This window comes from Pristis pectinata, chromosome 9 (assembly GCF_009764475.1).
Source record: "Pristis pectinata isolate sPriPec2 chromosome 9, sPriPec2.1.pri, whole genome shotgun sequence".
Lineage (NCBI taxonomy): Eukaryota > Metazoa > Chordata > Chondrichthyes > Rhinopristiformes > Pristidae > Pristis > Pristis pectinata.
The window spans coordinates 91,354,522-91,370,995 of NC_067413.1; the positions used below are offsets into that span (position 1 = coordinate 91,354,522).

Consider the following 16,474-nt stretch of genomic DNA (forward strand, 5'->3'; position numbering starts at 1 on the left):
TTCTTATCTTGACAAAGATGTCCCTGATCTGCATTGCATCTGAACCCGAATGTCACAGGTGGAAGGTGAGTGTACAAACAAATGCCACAAAATTGACACTTTTTTCTCCTGCCGCAAAATGACCTAATGATTTATTTTCATTAAATCATTGGGTGTGAACCAATGCAGTTGATGTGCAGTTATTATGCTGAAATACTCTGAAATATTTATCGACACAGCCTGAATTACTCTTAAATGCTTTGAATTACAGGTCACCATGTTTGTACAGGAGATTTTGGGACATGATTTATCCAGAGGGTATAATCGACAACGTAATATGTTCCAAGCCTCAAATGTTTACCAATTAATTAATATGCTTCCTACATTTTATAGTCACAGCTGATTATCCATTTTGTGTGAAGGAATGAACATAGTTTAGAAAATTAGCACAAAGGCTATAAGAATTATTTTATGTATCAGTAAATAACCAAAGCATCAGTGCACCATACTTCCATTGACATCTGTCCATGCAATGTTACTATTATCCAATTTAACACAATCTTGGAGTGCAACTCCGAAACAACAAATGTTACTAAAGTATGCTAATATCATTTAACCAGCAAGTCAATTTCTTTAAGGGAATCTCCAAGCAACTTGCCTCAGAGCAACAAGTGGAGGGTCTTCACGCTTAAACATTCACTCTGTTTCTCTTCCCAAAGATGCAGCCTGACCTGCAGAGTATTTCTAGCATTTTCTGGTTTTATTCAAGATGCCTCATGAGCAAATCTGTGATATGTTATAATGAAAAGTGTACTTGGGGATTATAAAAATGGGCTTGGCTCTTTATTAAACTGATTACTAACCAGCACTACTGTTGAACTGGCAAATGAAAACGCTTGAACCAAAAACAGCAGGGTATTATTCTTTTGCATGCATTCTTAATAAATCATCTTCAGATACTTGTGAACTAATGGAGTACAAACACTACAAAGAGATTTTTTTTTAACAATCCCCTGCTAATGGACAAATATCTCCAATGAAGTTATTTGAGCCTGTTTAACAACTTTGTGTCAGGTAATGGAAACCAACTGTGTGAGAGGGATAACAAATTTGTATCTTTTTAATGGGACATATCACTACTGATAAACATTATTTTGCATTCTTCTGTGGTATTTCAATCTTGTTTCATATAAGGTTTAATTTTATGTAACTGTCCTGTAAGTAACTGTTACTCAGAGTACAAAGACTCACAAGATATTCCTCGATCTATAGGCAAGGAACAAGAGCACAAAATACTTGGTAGTGTGACAAATTTTTAGGTACCAAACAAGTGTGAATATCATAAACAGTAATTTTAATTTTTGGTTGCCAATGATAGGAAAAGCTGTGCCCACATTTTCCATCAAAATATACTTCAGGTAGGTTGTGTCACAAACCAGCAACAAAAGAAACACACTGAGCATGATTCAGTGTTAAAAACTATTTTATTAATCACTACTTATGATAATACGTAAAATAAAAGTAAAAATGTTAGTATGTTAGAATTCAAGAATGTTAAACCTCGAACGTTAACCCCAAAACTAAACTCTTCGTGTGTGTGTGTGACAAAGTCCAAAACTCCCAGTTCCTGAATGGTTCTTAAAGTTCAGTTCCGCAAGCCATAAGGTGAAACGTGAGCAAGGGCTTCTTCAACAACCACCGTTGTCTGAAGATAAGATGTAGATGTAGAAAAACATAGAGAGAGTACATACGAAATCCAGATGTTCCACGATGGAACCCAAACGACACTTCAGTGTTTACTCGGTAGTGACTTCCTCACCCCGAAAAGCATCCGAACCGTGGTCGTCCACACACAAATACCTGTTTCCTTCTACAGGTCAGCAACAAAGTGAACTCCACCGGATTACTTCCAACTTCCATACATGGATTTCAGTGGCAAACACAGTTATTGTTTCTCATCCATCGATAGAGAAAACAAGCAGGCTGGTGTCTCTCTCCCTTCTCTCTCTCTCTTTTTTCTTCTTCTGACTTCTTCAACAACGTCATTACGTCCTTTATCTTCTATTGACGTAAGCACGCCCCACACACACATACACACACACTCTCTATCTTAAAGGGACTTTCACTGAGTCCATAACAGTTGTGATTTAAGCACAATTCTTTTTTTACATCAGTAACCAGCTGCCAAATACCTTTTATGTTTTTAAATGACACAACACAAGCTGGTGGCAAATGTAATGACAAACATCATGCTAATTTGATTCAAATACTAGATTCAGGAACATAAAAAAAGAGAGAAGTCATATAGAAGTACCAAGGAGAAGATCACTCACAGTTGTTTTGTGATCTGATAAATGAGTTGATGGATAATTTTGCCTTCAAATTTCTGTATATAAAGTATCGAAGTAGAAGTGCAGATGCTACCGGACAAAAATATCCTTGGTTAGAGAGCCTCTTGTGAACCTTCACCACCGGTATTCAGTGCCCTTGCCCTCTGTTATTAAAAGGCTCTGAGGTGTGACTGCAGCAGCTCTCTTTCCCCCAGTGGAGAATTTCCTCAATGTAAACAGGTAAAGAACAAATAGAATAGTACTGAGTAGCCATTATATACCCAGCCTGTGTGGCTCATGTGGAATTTCATTATTTACAAATTTGAGCTCATTCCAAAAACCTACGAATAAATAACAGATCAACTTATATTCTTAATATTAGATCCAAAGAGTAAATAGAATATAGAACAGTGCAACATGTCTACACCGACCATGATGCCAATCTAACCTAATCCCATCTCTCTGCAGATGCTCTGTAGCCCCCTATTTCCTGCCTGTTCATGTTTCTGTCTAAATACCTCTGAAACATTGCCATCATATCTACTTCTGCCACCTCCCCTGGCAGCGCGTTCCAGGCACCTATCACTCCCTGTGTGAAAAATCATACCTCACAAATCTCCTTTAAACTTTCCCCTTCTCATCCGAAACCTCTGCCCTCCAGCATTTGCTATTTCACCCTGGGAAAAAAGACTATCTACCCTATCTCTGCCTCTCATAATTTTATGTACTTCTATCAGGTCACCCCTTGGCCTCCAACACTCCAGAGAAAACAGTCCAAGTTGGTCCAACTTTTCCTTATATCTAATACACTCCAATCCTGGTGAACCTCTTCCGCACCCTCCCTGAAGCCTCCGTATCCTTCCTGTGGCAAACAGAAATACACACAATACTCCAAATGTGACCTAACCAAAGTTTTCTACGACTGCAACGTGACTTCCCAACTTTTATACTCAGTACCCCAAATAATGAAGGCAAGCATGCCGCATGTCTTCTTCACCACCCTATCCAATTGTGTCGTCATTTTCAAGGAGCTATGGACTTGCACCCCAAGATCCCTCTGAACATCAATGCCTAATGGTCCTGCCATTCACTGAATACTTTCCTCTTGCATTTGATATGTGGTTACACACTTCCAGGTATGCTTAATGACTTTTTCCAAGTTTAAGATTTTACATACCTGCATGGACCTTCCAAGGGCAGATCTGTGCTATATTGGCACATCCACCAGGCTACCATCAGTCTCCCTGGCCATGCACAAATTCTGGGGTCAGACTGCTTTCTTCCATGCTCACCTGGGATGTTAGCTAAATGGTTGGAAAATATGCTGTGGGGCACCGTTGTCTAGTATCAACAGTAATGCTTCAATAACTGCTCACATTCAAGAAAATGGTCTTTGAGATTCATAAATTCCTCTTTTGCATGGATCTGGCTGTCAGGTATTCATTGATATGAGGCCATACAAAACTGCCAAGGCTGTAAATAAAGAGTCTTGCAATAATGTACGATTAGCTATACGATGTACCCCCTCTAATTTCTTTAACTTCCAACAATTGTGCTGATTTGTGCATGGTTATTATTCTGGGTTCAACCTCAAAAGTGTTGACATTTTTTTAACAAACTAGTAAATGGGGGTCCACCTTCCACAAACATGCTGTTATGCTTGACAAGGCTACAGATCACCTTTTGACTCATGTACCGGTGGTTCTAATGGTATGCCCAATATTTGCCATAGCAACAATGTTCGCTCTTGTTCAACAAGCCAAAACATTTGCAGGCACTCAATTTTCTTTTATAAACCTTTAAAATAATTTGAGTGCAGGAAGTGAGGGCTATGATCTCCATGGATATACTTGAGAAAGTTCAAGAAGGCAGCTGTATTACCTGGATTCTTATCAGTAGCACCATTTGGATGCAACTAGTTCAGCACTGGAATGTATTGAATTCAGGATCAAAAGACAAGGTTCTCTGCATCCTGCCAAAGAAGTCTATAATGATTTGTTGTTCGGCAGGTAAGTGGTGGAGGATGAACATATAATGGAACGAGTGCATATGGGTGCTTGATAGCATGTACTTCGTGGGCCAAAGTGCCCGTTTCCATGCTGTCTGACATTGGCTCTAACATTGTTGATGGTAAAAACAGGATCAGTCTTGGGAAGATTTCCACTGCTTGTGATTTTTCCAAATATCGTACTTATTTCATTAACCCAGCTGAACTCAAGTGGATGTGATTTCCAAGACAAAGTGCTGAGTGTTCAGCATGTTTTCTTCATTTTTCCTCTCCTCAACCAGGGATAGTTCCCTCAGAAGGTATGACTGAGATGAAGACCTTTTAGGGATACTTGATGCATGTATCTTTGCTAATGCTGCCGACAACAAAAGATTCAGAATGCAAAATTACTCTCTATGTTTTTTTTATGGTTTCACAAGTAAGTTGTGCAGAATAATTCTAATACACAAGATATAATAGTAAAACAATTGCAGGAAAGTATAAGGCTATCTTTAAAAACTGAGTATACATTGTGGTTTGTCCTTGATACGTTATTGTAGCAGATACTCCTATTACATAGAGAGGCGCAGCCGTCAATTAATGATTTGCAATTGATAGCTCTGCCTCTTATTTATGTATGCAAGCAACAACACAAAACAGCTAAAAGGTAATAAATAAAACTTCAAAAAGTATTGAAGAAGTGTTCTTTCAGCCTTGTAGTAAAGAAATACAGAACTGAATGGATCAAATAATGATTGAGACTGGTCCCAGCAAGATGGATTTACGTGATATAAATCAGGAAGAATCTTGGAGAGAAGGTTCAAAATATATCTCAAAAATATGCTTCATATATAATTTCTTTGCTATTGTTACAATTTAACCAAATGTCAACTGGCAACTTTCTAAAGTAATTTATAAACTGAGTGATCCAACCAAGTTATTCTGAATAGAAATCACTCTGGATTGACAAGAGAATTGTTTTCCTTCTCCTTTATACTTTATAAGGAGTCACACAAAATAAATGGTTCATTAAATGATTTTTGCAGGAGTCAGGAAATCCCTGCATTGCTTGTAAGTTCACAAGAATGATTATAAATTTGCAAGATCTAGCATAATGCAACAAGTGGCAGAACGAAGGAAGACACTGCTCTAAACAGGCAAAAAGTGATAACTTTTATTCAAACTTCACTGAGAAAGTTGAGTTTGCAGTTTGAAACCTTTTATATTGCAATTACTATTTTGCCATTTTCAATACAGACATATACCATTTTAAAACTTGTTGTTTTAAACATATTCCTCAGAGTTAATGGCTGAAAGTTTACAGCTCAATATGCCTGTTTTTTCTAACTGCACAAAATCATCTTCTGAAGTTGAGCATTATTTCCCTCTATGAAGTTACCTTGATACTGAGCACTGAATCCCCTGTGCCTGTGGTTGTTGTCGGATATGAAGTGCAGCCTCAGCCAGTTCTTGCTGCTGATAATAGGTGGAGGCAGATTCATTCCTGACAACCTGCAAGAAAACAAAATGGAAATGTCTTGGTTATTATCAGCCAAGTTTACTTTTCTCCTTTCATTTTCATCTTCAATATACTCCATGTCAACATCAAAATGATAGGAAACAAGAAGGGCCAGGGGAAGGGTGTGGGTGGAGGCAGGATATTAATCTTCACCTCAGTGTTAAAAATAAAAAGAATTAGTCAAAGACAAATGAACTCATAGCTACAACAACTTACCCATTCAGGGTTTTACTTATTTGCAAGTTGTGGAATATTTCCTACATGTTCAGTATAAAATAACATGCTTAAAAGCTGATGCACAAACCACATTGCAGCTTGATCTGAACTTTGAGGCCAGAGAAGAGTACAGGGATGGGAGTGCAAGCAGCAAAATGAGTCCAACGCAGCCCATGAGAAGTCAGTTCTACTCACAGGTATCATTACTGAGAAATTAGCCACCCAAACACAGTGCAAGTGAAACACAAACAAACGTATAGGAGTGTGGGGAGCAGAGGAAATGAGAGGTTTGCAGTCTTTGAGGCAAGGGCTTCATTTACAAATCAACACAAGAATCATTTGCTCACTGCACTCCACTTCACTCAAAATTTATGAGTGCTACCATCACATCTGTGAAATAATTGCATTTGATCCCACAGTCAACTCTGCCACATGGAACATTTGAATGCTTGACCCTTGCCTGTCAAAATTTATGCAGGATTTTGTTCATGTTATGCCCACAGGGGCACATGTTTGCCATGTACACCAGTAGAAGTCAGTGAACATGTTAGAAAGTAGCTACATAAAATTGTGGTTAGCCAAATGAACAAACAGACTCACGATATGCAAGATCCATGCAACTATCCCAGGCTCATATACTGTTATTTATTTGATTACAATGGTCATCATATCCTTCATGCACCTCAGGTGGGTGCAAGAATTAAGTTATAGAGGAGAATTTTTTTGTCATAAGTGTAGTCGATATTGCAATATTTTGTGCAACTCACTACCCTCATGTCTATTTGATGTCAGTCACTTGGAATCATACCTGGCTATTTTGGAAATTAGGTCACTTTAAAGAGGAATCAGAAAATGATACAAGTCAAATATTAGATCCCATTTCTAATTTCACATATCGATGTTTGTGGGTCCATGAGAAGTAGTACTGGGCAACACTGCCCCATAAGACAACTGACAATTGCAAAACTCTTGCTCACAGCTATTACAAAGCAAATTCAATTTATTTCTCTTTTATTCCTCAAGAATAAGCTTCCAATGTCATGGCGGTCCCCTACAATCAATAAAGAATATTTTACGATAGCATTGAATAATAACGAGAATGGAGACTTCTGAATTGCTGAAAATGAGCTTAGTTTTCAACTTCATTGCAGAGAAGCAGTGTTTGATTCAGTTGGATCCTTGATGATTGTTGAATGCTTTCTGTCAGCACAAATAAGGAATTAGCCTCACACGTTCTTTGTCCTGAGTCCTTTGTGGAAAGCATGACAAATGTAACTATCACCTCATGATTATACTTGGGACCAGCAAAAACATCTGGCCTTCTGCATCCTCTTCACTTTAGTAGGTATGGCATGAAATATAAGACATATTAAGAACATATTGTCCGTGTCCTGATCCTAGAAACCACACAGGAGTCAAGAACAGAAGTCAGTGGATTTTCAGTGCTGTTAGCCAATTGTACTGTCTATGGCTGCCGATTCCAAAATGCATTCAGCTGCTCAGAGGTAAAGGTAACCAGATTTAGCCAGAGCCATCACTAATCAGAGATGTGTTGAGTAGCAGATGCCAGAGTCCAGTAACCAAGGCCGGACATGCAGGCACTGCCCAGTATTATGCTGGAGGAGTCACCTGTGACTTGAACCAATGATTATGAATAATTGTTGTTTTTTCAAATAATAAATACAGAATGTTGGAAATACTAAGCAAGCCATGTAGTGTCTGTGGAGATAGAAAACGAGTTAACATTTCAGAGCCAGGTAAGACAGAAAATAAATATATTTTAAGTTGTAGAGAAGGGAACAAGAGACTGCCTGTGCATGGGTGGACACTAAGAGAAAATTAACGACTCTAAAGGCAGTGGGCCTGAGAGTAGTGGTGCAACTAATCTGTTGAAAGGAGGTGTAACAGAGGGGAATAAACGAGGACAGAGGAGAGAGGAGAAACATACGAGAATTATAAGATACAGAATATCACAGTCGCTGGAAATCTGAAATAAAAGGATGCCGGAAATGTCCAGCAGGTTAGGCAGCATCTGTGGAGAAAGAAAAACAGAGTTACTGGAAATACTGAAACAGGAGCAGGAATCAGGTATTTGGCACCTCAATCCTGCTCCATCATTCAAAAGATAGTGGCTGATTTTCCATGTCAACACCATTTTTCTGCACTATGCCCAAATGACTGCTTCCTTTTACATCCAGAAACTGTTTTGAATGCAACCAATGACGGAGTCTCCATCTGTGGAAAGAGAAACAGTGTCATGTTTCAGGTCAAAGGTAAAGGCTTTTTGATGAAGACTGCCTGATCTGCTGAGTTTCTCCAGCATTTTCTGTTTTTATTTCAGCATTTACAGTCTTGTTTTACTAATGAAAGTTTGTGTTTGGATTCTTTCAGGCAGAAGCTGAAGACATCTGCAACATCTCTTAACTTGTCATCCACCATTCCATAAAAGAGAGCCAACTACATACATTTCTCTCTTGACACTGAGAAACAATGAATTATGAGGGAAAAATGACCAAAAGCTTGCAGTAAGTGGGTCCCAAGGAGTCCTAAAATCAGAAAGAAAGAGGCAGCAAGATTTAGGGAGGGAATTCAAGAGAACAGAACCTTAACAACTGAAGGCACACCAGCCAGAAAAAAATTAAATCTAAGGATGATCAAGAAGCCAGAATTAACAGAGTGCAGCTACCTCAGAGACTTAGGGATGGAAATTGGAGATTTGGAACTGAAAGAACATGGAGGGATTTGAAAACGGTAGCGACAAGTTTAAGTTCAAGATATTGCTTAAACCAGTCAGTGAACACAGAGATATTGGATGCATGGTGCTGAAAGATGGGCAGCAAAGTTTTCGACAGCTTCAAATTTGAAAAATAGAATTTTGCTGCCTTACTGGATAAAAGATAAAATGGGATCAAGGTATGATTGGATCAAACTCCATCAGGTTGTTTGATAAAATATTGGTTCCTTCATCAGCAATCTCATTAAGCGAGGCTCTATGTCAAAGCACATAAAATCAAATGTATCTTATTTATTTACACTGTTTAAACAACAGAATTCATGGTTTATTTAAATCTCAGGCATTTTTGCAGTTTTCATTAGATGAGTAAATAAAAATTGTGTGAAATTACTTTCAATTAACTTTGCTTTTCTGATCAATGACACAAAAGATTCACAAAGTCAATCTTAAATTTATATACATAAACCAAATAATAATTAAGCACTCCCACTAAGGGTGACATGCATTTTTATATCTATTTTACCCAGGATTTATTTTGGATACTTCACAAAAGGACTGATCGTCCTGGTTAGGGAAAATAATCAAATACACTGCCACTTAATCACTCAGCAATCTAACAGCCCTTGTCACAAAGAAGTACAAATCACATCCTCTCCCAAATAAAGAAGTTAATTTACAGCTTAAATATACCAACGCTGTGACTGCAAACAGAAACAATTGTTGCTTCATGACGACAACAATTAGAGTTACAATGGGATGAGTAGAATTCATGGACAACAGTCCAACTTGTATCTTTCCAAGAATAATTTAAAAGGAACCCAAAGCCCAAATTAAATAAATCTGGAATAATGTTAATATTCAATGATACATAAATTGTTTCAGTTAAGTCTCATTTTCAATCTTGGATTTTATTCCCAAACAAATATTGATTATAGGTGTTCAGATGTGCAATTGTGATGGATGAACCCCAGCTCATTGAAGCCATCAATATAGCCCTATGGTGTAAGTGTCCATTCAACAAAACAGTTTGCATTACCAATCAGTCTGCTTGTTCGACTGACAGATACCTTGTTCAGTTTTTGGAGCCTGTTTCCATCTGTCTTTCATTTAATAAGATAATAAAAGATGTGTTGATTAAATCATATACTGTCCATTTTATCTCCATCTGTGGAGATGTGTATCTCTATCTCTATCTGTACAACTATATAATATTTTGATTATTTTGTCAACTGATGCTTGGAAATTTCATGGGAATTATCCAAAAAAGCCAGGATATCTCATGGAAATGGAGAAAGGGGTTTGCCAAAATTTGTCCACTTAAGTTTCATGGCAGTTTACAAATTTCATGGGTCATTTATTTATCCAATGTATTAATGCATTATAATCACACCATCAATTGTATTCCATATCACAAATCCACTCACTCGTAGGAAGATGACTTTTAATTTTGAACGTGGCTCCTTCAATTCAAACATCACAACTGAAGCCTGCTCATATTTACATAATGTCAATTCCCAGCAGTTTAAGTTCCCAGATTCAATTTGCAAGATACAGGTGGAAGGTTGCAAAAAAAAGATGGGTTGAAAACTGTATAAACCGATATTATCTTCCTTCCCACTCATTTATCCTTTCCTTCTATTTATCCCCGATAATTAAATCCATTGTGTTACATCTTTTCATTGGATCCACATGAGACCAGACTAGCTGGGAACCTTAAATCACTGTTAGATTGCACAGCTGCAATGTCATTTTTAGTTAACACACACTCACATTAAATAAATATTGTATAAACTGTATACACAAACTCTTGGGTTGAAATTTACATAAACTGAACGATATTTTGGCAGAAGGGAGGTGGAGCAGTTTTAATAGGCAGTGGAAGGCTTCAGTAGAGGTACTGCAGAACATTTTTTCAAAGACGTACGGGTTAAGAAAGTTGTGGGCATGCTATGTTGGCGCCAGAAGCGTGGCGACACTTGCGGGTTACCCGCAAAACACTCTACGCAAAAGGTGCATTTCACTGTGTTTCGATGTACACGTGATTAATAAAAGTATCTTATCTTACTTGCACATAAGACTGAAGAAATTCATTAATGTTCTACATCAATAAGCAGTATTCATCATACACCTATTCAACTATCAAAAGTAAATAATTAACATATCCATCATGGCCCAGATCTCCTGACTGGGCCAACACACAAAACACTGGAGGAACTCAGTGGGTCAGGCAGCACCAATGGAAGGAAATGGACAGTTGACATTCCGAGTCAATTCGAAACATCAACCGTCCATTTCCCTCCACAGATGCTGCTTGACTTGCTGAGTTCCTCCAGCACTTTGTGTGTTGCTCCAGATTCCAGCATCTGCAGAATCTCTTGTGTCTTCTGACTGAACCACTCATCTTCTCGATTCCCCATTCCCTTGAATGTACCTTCTCTGGAATCGAAAGATCAATTTCACCGATGCAGACAATCCTGGAGCTAAATGGTGAGGGCCAAGCATTGAAATATCCAAGTGGGTCACATCAGAAGCGTAAAACTAGCCCAGCCCAAAAAAACCCTCTCAAGTCCTTGGGCAAATGGCAAAGCTCAGCCCTTCCTTTGCCATCTGTCAAAGCAGTCAAGGTATTTCAATGTTTGCAACACTGACTAAACTTACTAGCATTTATGCTGAAAGATTCTGCACAAACCTGATGACAAAGCTCAAAAAATCTTGACCACTGCCAAATCACACCTGAGCAATTCTCTTACAGAGAAATTCTAAACTAAACATTCAATGAAATGCAAACTAGGAGACTAAATGCCTGGATTTTGAATGTCTGACATCATTTTAATAAATTTTGTCTGACATTATAATGTCTTCACTATACTGTATATTAAAAACACTGGCTTGTTTGCAAGTCAGAATATTCATTTACATCCATCTAGGTTTCTAGTGCCAATTTGAAATTAGTGTTACAGAACAAGTAAAACAAAATCAAACCATCACAGTATGTCCACACATTTGAATAGGCCAAATACAATATATCTATGCATACAAACACACAATACATATAGATTTTAGAAAGCTCCATCTGTGCCATGGAGTCTTGCTTAACAGGAGCTTGGATGAGAGTATCCAATGGGGGAAATCATTGCGCTTGCTCTGAGATCTTCCAACAATTATCACAGCAAGATTTGAAGGTTGCGAGGTTCAGCAGGTAAAAAATAATAATTCAAAATTCAGATGACTCAAAGATGAAATGATAATGGCCTCATTGTTTGTGTGAGTATATGTCATGAACTAATCTACAACTATAGGAAATTGGGATATGAAAACTTGCATTCCAATTGTATTAGTCTGCCATGCTGTGCAGAGCAGAGAGAAAACAAAGTCATTGTAAGTGGAGGGAGAAAGAATGGACACCCAACTTAAGGGATAAGCTGTGATAGCTTTAAAATAACTGTTTTAAATATTATTTTGAAATGAAACAATTGCTGTTTCAATCGATGTTTATCGGTACGCAAAGTTAATGAACAGGAGATGAAAGCGTACATTCTGTGGTTAGTTCCCAACTGCTTATCCTACATTTCAGGAGGTGAAAGTGAAGTTATGACAGGTATAGATTTCTGCATTTCATGAATCTTAATCTATAATTAATTCAGCACTTCCCTTTAGAAGGAACACCATTCCAGCATCCAAATCCCAAGGAAATTTGGTTTGAAAAGACTCTTAAAGCACATATCTCTCCAAAATGCCATTTATACAGCATGCAAGCTCCATGTTATCAGGAACATCTTGTTGCTGAAAAACACAGCATGCTGTGCTCTGCGAGGGACATTGTGCCCAACAGAACCATTTGGCTCCATGTGCCAGGTGAAAGTTTTCCTTCTTGCTGCAAAAGGGCAGGGTTTTTGACCACATTTTCTGTCACTGGTGAAAGCCTGATGTAAATCATCTGATGGGATTCATTATTGGTTTATTATTGTCACCTTTACCGAGGTACAGTGAAAAACTTGTCTTGCATACTGATCGTACAGATCAATTCATTACACAGTGCAGATACATTGGGTTAGTATTAGAGTGCATTGAGGTAGTACAGGTAAAAACAATAACAGTGCAGAGTAAAGTGTCACAGCTACAAAGTGCAGTGCAGGTAGACAATAAGGTGCAAGGTCACAAGGTAGATTGTGAGGTCAGAGCCAATCTCATCGTATAAGGGAACCATTCAATAGTCTCATCACAGTGGGATAGAAGCTGTCCTCAAGCCTGGTGGTACGCGCCCTCAGGCTCCTGTATCTTCTACCTGATGGAAGAGGAGAAAAGAGATAATGACCCAGGTGGGTGGGGTCTTTGATTATGCTGGCTGCTTCACCAAAGCAGCGAGAGGTATAGACAGAGTCCATGGAGGGGAGGCTGGCTTCTCTGACACACTGGGCTGTATCTGCAACTCTCTGCAGTTTCTTGCGGTCCTGAGCAGAGCAGTTGCCATACCAAGCCGTGATGCATCCAGATAGGATCCTTTCTATGGTGTATCGATAAAAATTGGTGAAATTCTGGCTCGTGTTATCATCGGTGGCAGAATTGCACCATAAGAGATCACTGCTGCATTCAGTTTATGCCCCGGTATTGACAGAATCATTCCATCTGAAGTTGCACAGTCATGGGTGCAGTTCATTAAGACTTGCTCCAATGTTTTAAAACTGTAATCAAAACTCCTTTAGCAATTCTAGCGACTTATTTTCCAATATGCACCAGCACCAAACAAAACCAATGGGAGGAGCAAAGACTTGTGGTACTGCAGCAAAATAGCATAGAAGAGTTATAATAACATTTGACAAGAATGTCAATGAGCTGGGGGAGGTGAGGGCTCTTTAAAAATGGGTAGAAGGGACCAGAACAAATGAAACCAAATTTACTGATCGAACATTTCTTGTATGGTTCCTCCAAGTGGGATTGCTATTTGTGTCCCCTGCAGGCATGGTAGTGTAGTGGTTAACGTAACACTATTACAGCACCAGTGACCCGGGTTCAATTCCAGCCGCTGTCTGTAAGGAGTTTATACGTACTCCCAGTGTCTGCGTGGGTTTCCTCTGGGTGCTCAGGTTTCCTCCCACATTCCAAAGACATACAGGTTAGGGAATTGTGGGTACGCTGTGTTGGTGCCAGAAGCGTGGCGACACTTGCGGGCTGCCCCCAGAACACTCTATACAAAAGATGCATTTCACTGTGTGTTTCGATGTACATGTGACTAATAAAGATATCTTAAAGATCTTGCCTCAGAGTAGTGGTGATCTCTATGGTAGCGGTAGTAGCATGGGTTCAGAAAGATCCCTTTACAATGGTTGGCAAGGTTGATCACAGAAACTTGAATTGCACAGAATTCAATTTGTTCTTAAAATATCAAAGTATTTTATTGTGGATTTGATAAGTGTCTGGCACTGAAGAGAAGAGTCCTCAAAAAGAAACAATCAACCATGATCTACAAGAAACTGAAACACAGGTCTGTACTTGCTATGGTTCCCAACCATTGGTTTTGTCATAGAAATCCATTTTAAATGCATCTTTCAGCAACTTTGCACCTGAACCCAGAAACATCATATTTCACATTTTATGTTCATTTTACCTTCACTTTTCTGCCTCTTTAATTCCTCTTAATTATTCTGTTACCGAGGGTAACAGGTTTTTTTATGTATCCATTAAATGACAATTTTACTGAGAGGCATTTAAGAATTAGCCAGCATTATAGTAAATTCTGGATTGGTAGATTATGCTGCAGCTATAAATATGTCTTTAAATGTGAACTCATTGTAATGATAGATTCTATGGAGAGTTTAAAAATTTCTTTTATGTCCTGACTTCTCACTATTCTAAATATTTAATCTTGGATAAGAGCAAGTCTGCTATCAAAAATACATTTGGAGTAAAGTGTTTTGCAACAGTTTGTCAGCTGTGGCTCAGTGGGTGACTCTCGTGCATCAGTCAGAAGACTGTGGGTCCAAGTCCCACTCCAGAGACTTGAGCAGGAATATTTAGGCTGACACTCCAGGGGCAGTATGATTGGATTATCCTACTATCAAGGTACCATCATTCACATGAGACTTTGGGCAAGAACATCTGACCTGATAACATGCATGCCAGAGGGACCATCACAACTTCCCTGGATTTGCTTCCATTTTAGATGGGAGGATGGATCAGTGGAACTCCTCAGGCATCATCATTCTGCTGACCTGAATGACCACATGCTTACCACTGAAGAAGATCCTTAAACAGTCCCTCACCACGCTACAGAAAGCTGTATCCCCAGCCCTCAAGGTGGCTGAGGAGAGGGGGGACTGCTCACCCAATAAGTTTCTGCACACCTAGGCCACTGAGTGGTAGTGGCATCTGGCTGTGTGACGGCCCATGCAGGATCAGGGTCTCTGGCTCAATCTGGGTTATGGTGAGGGAGAGCTGGATGTAGACAGGATAAACTGCCTTCAATTTAGTAGAGCATTTACTCAATAAAGTTGATAAAGAAATCTTCTATGTCATACAAAATGTTTCTTTTATGGTTATTTATTGGGCTCTAACAGTTAATTTAACATTGAATTTGCTGGATTTGGGAAGATGTTTACCCGAATGAACTACATTCACTGTGCTGTGAGGAGATTAAGGAGATTCGGCTTGTCACTGAACACTCCAACAAACCTCTGCAGATGTATTGTTGAAAGTATCCTACTGGTTGTATCACGGTCTGGCATGGCGATCCAAATGCGCAAGAATGCGCAAAGCTGCAGAGAGTAGTGGACTCAGCCCGATACATTATAGGCACATCCCTCCCCACCATTGGTAGTATCCACAGGAGCTGCTGCCTCAAGAAGGCAACATCCATCATCAAAGATCCCCACCATCTGGGCCATGCCTTCTTCTCGAAGCTACCATTGGGCAGGAGGTACAGAAGCCTGAAGTCCCGCACCACCAGGTTCAAGAACTGTTACTTCCCTTCAACCTTTTAGTTCTTGTACTGACCCGCACAACCCTAATCACGACAACACCGTGACCACTTTGCTCTAAAATAGACTTTGTTTTTGTTCTAATTGTGTTCTTTCTTGCAAATATTGAGTTTAATTTATGTTTCATTTATGTTTTTCTTGTGAATGTTGCTTATATGATGCTGTGTGCCTGTGATGCTGCTACAAGTAAGTCATTGCCCCAGTGCATACATGGACTTGTGCATGTGACAATAAACTCGACTTTGACTATGAATGAAAAACAAGTAAAGCAATTGCTTAAACGTTAGCTGGAACTGCTTTTGTAAAAGGTATGTGTTTCTATCTTAAAAGACAGCAACTTGATGTTCACTTTTGCTGACAGTTAAATACTCAACAAAAACAAATAGAGGCATTTGCATATAAAAGCAATGCACATAAAGAATGACCCACACAAAACAAAAATTAAATTGGACAAATGTTTACTTAAAATCTGATGCAACAAATTTACTAAAACAAAGCGAGTGCCTCCATGAATTTGAATGCAGAGAGCAATAACAGAACATTTGTACTAGAATGTTACAGTCAAGCAAAAAATCCCTGGCTGCATCATTCACCAACAGTGTTGAAAATGAAAGGGAACTCCCAGCCCTAATACAGCAATGCTACTGATCCAAGAATATAAAAAGGGTCAAGGTATATTTTAGATGTACAAATGATTTACCCAAATCAGACCCATCTCTAAATTTCTCATGAGCA

The 16,474-nt window shown here is 38.8% G+C and overlaps 1 protein-coding gene across 1 annotated transcript in view; it reads right to left on the bottom strand.

The window, feature by feature from the left end:
- csmd3b (CUB and Sushi multiple domains 3b) overlaps positions 1–16,474 on the bottom strand; it is a 1,392,611-nt gene that overhangs the window by 647,638 nt on the left and 728,499 nt on the right. The window contains 1 exon segment of the mRNA XM_052022622.1: positions 5,696–5,808. Coding sequence (XP_051878582.1) covers positions 5,696–5,808 — 113 coding nt within the window.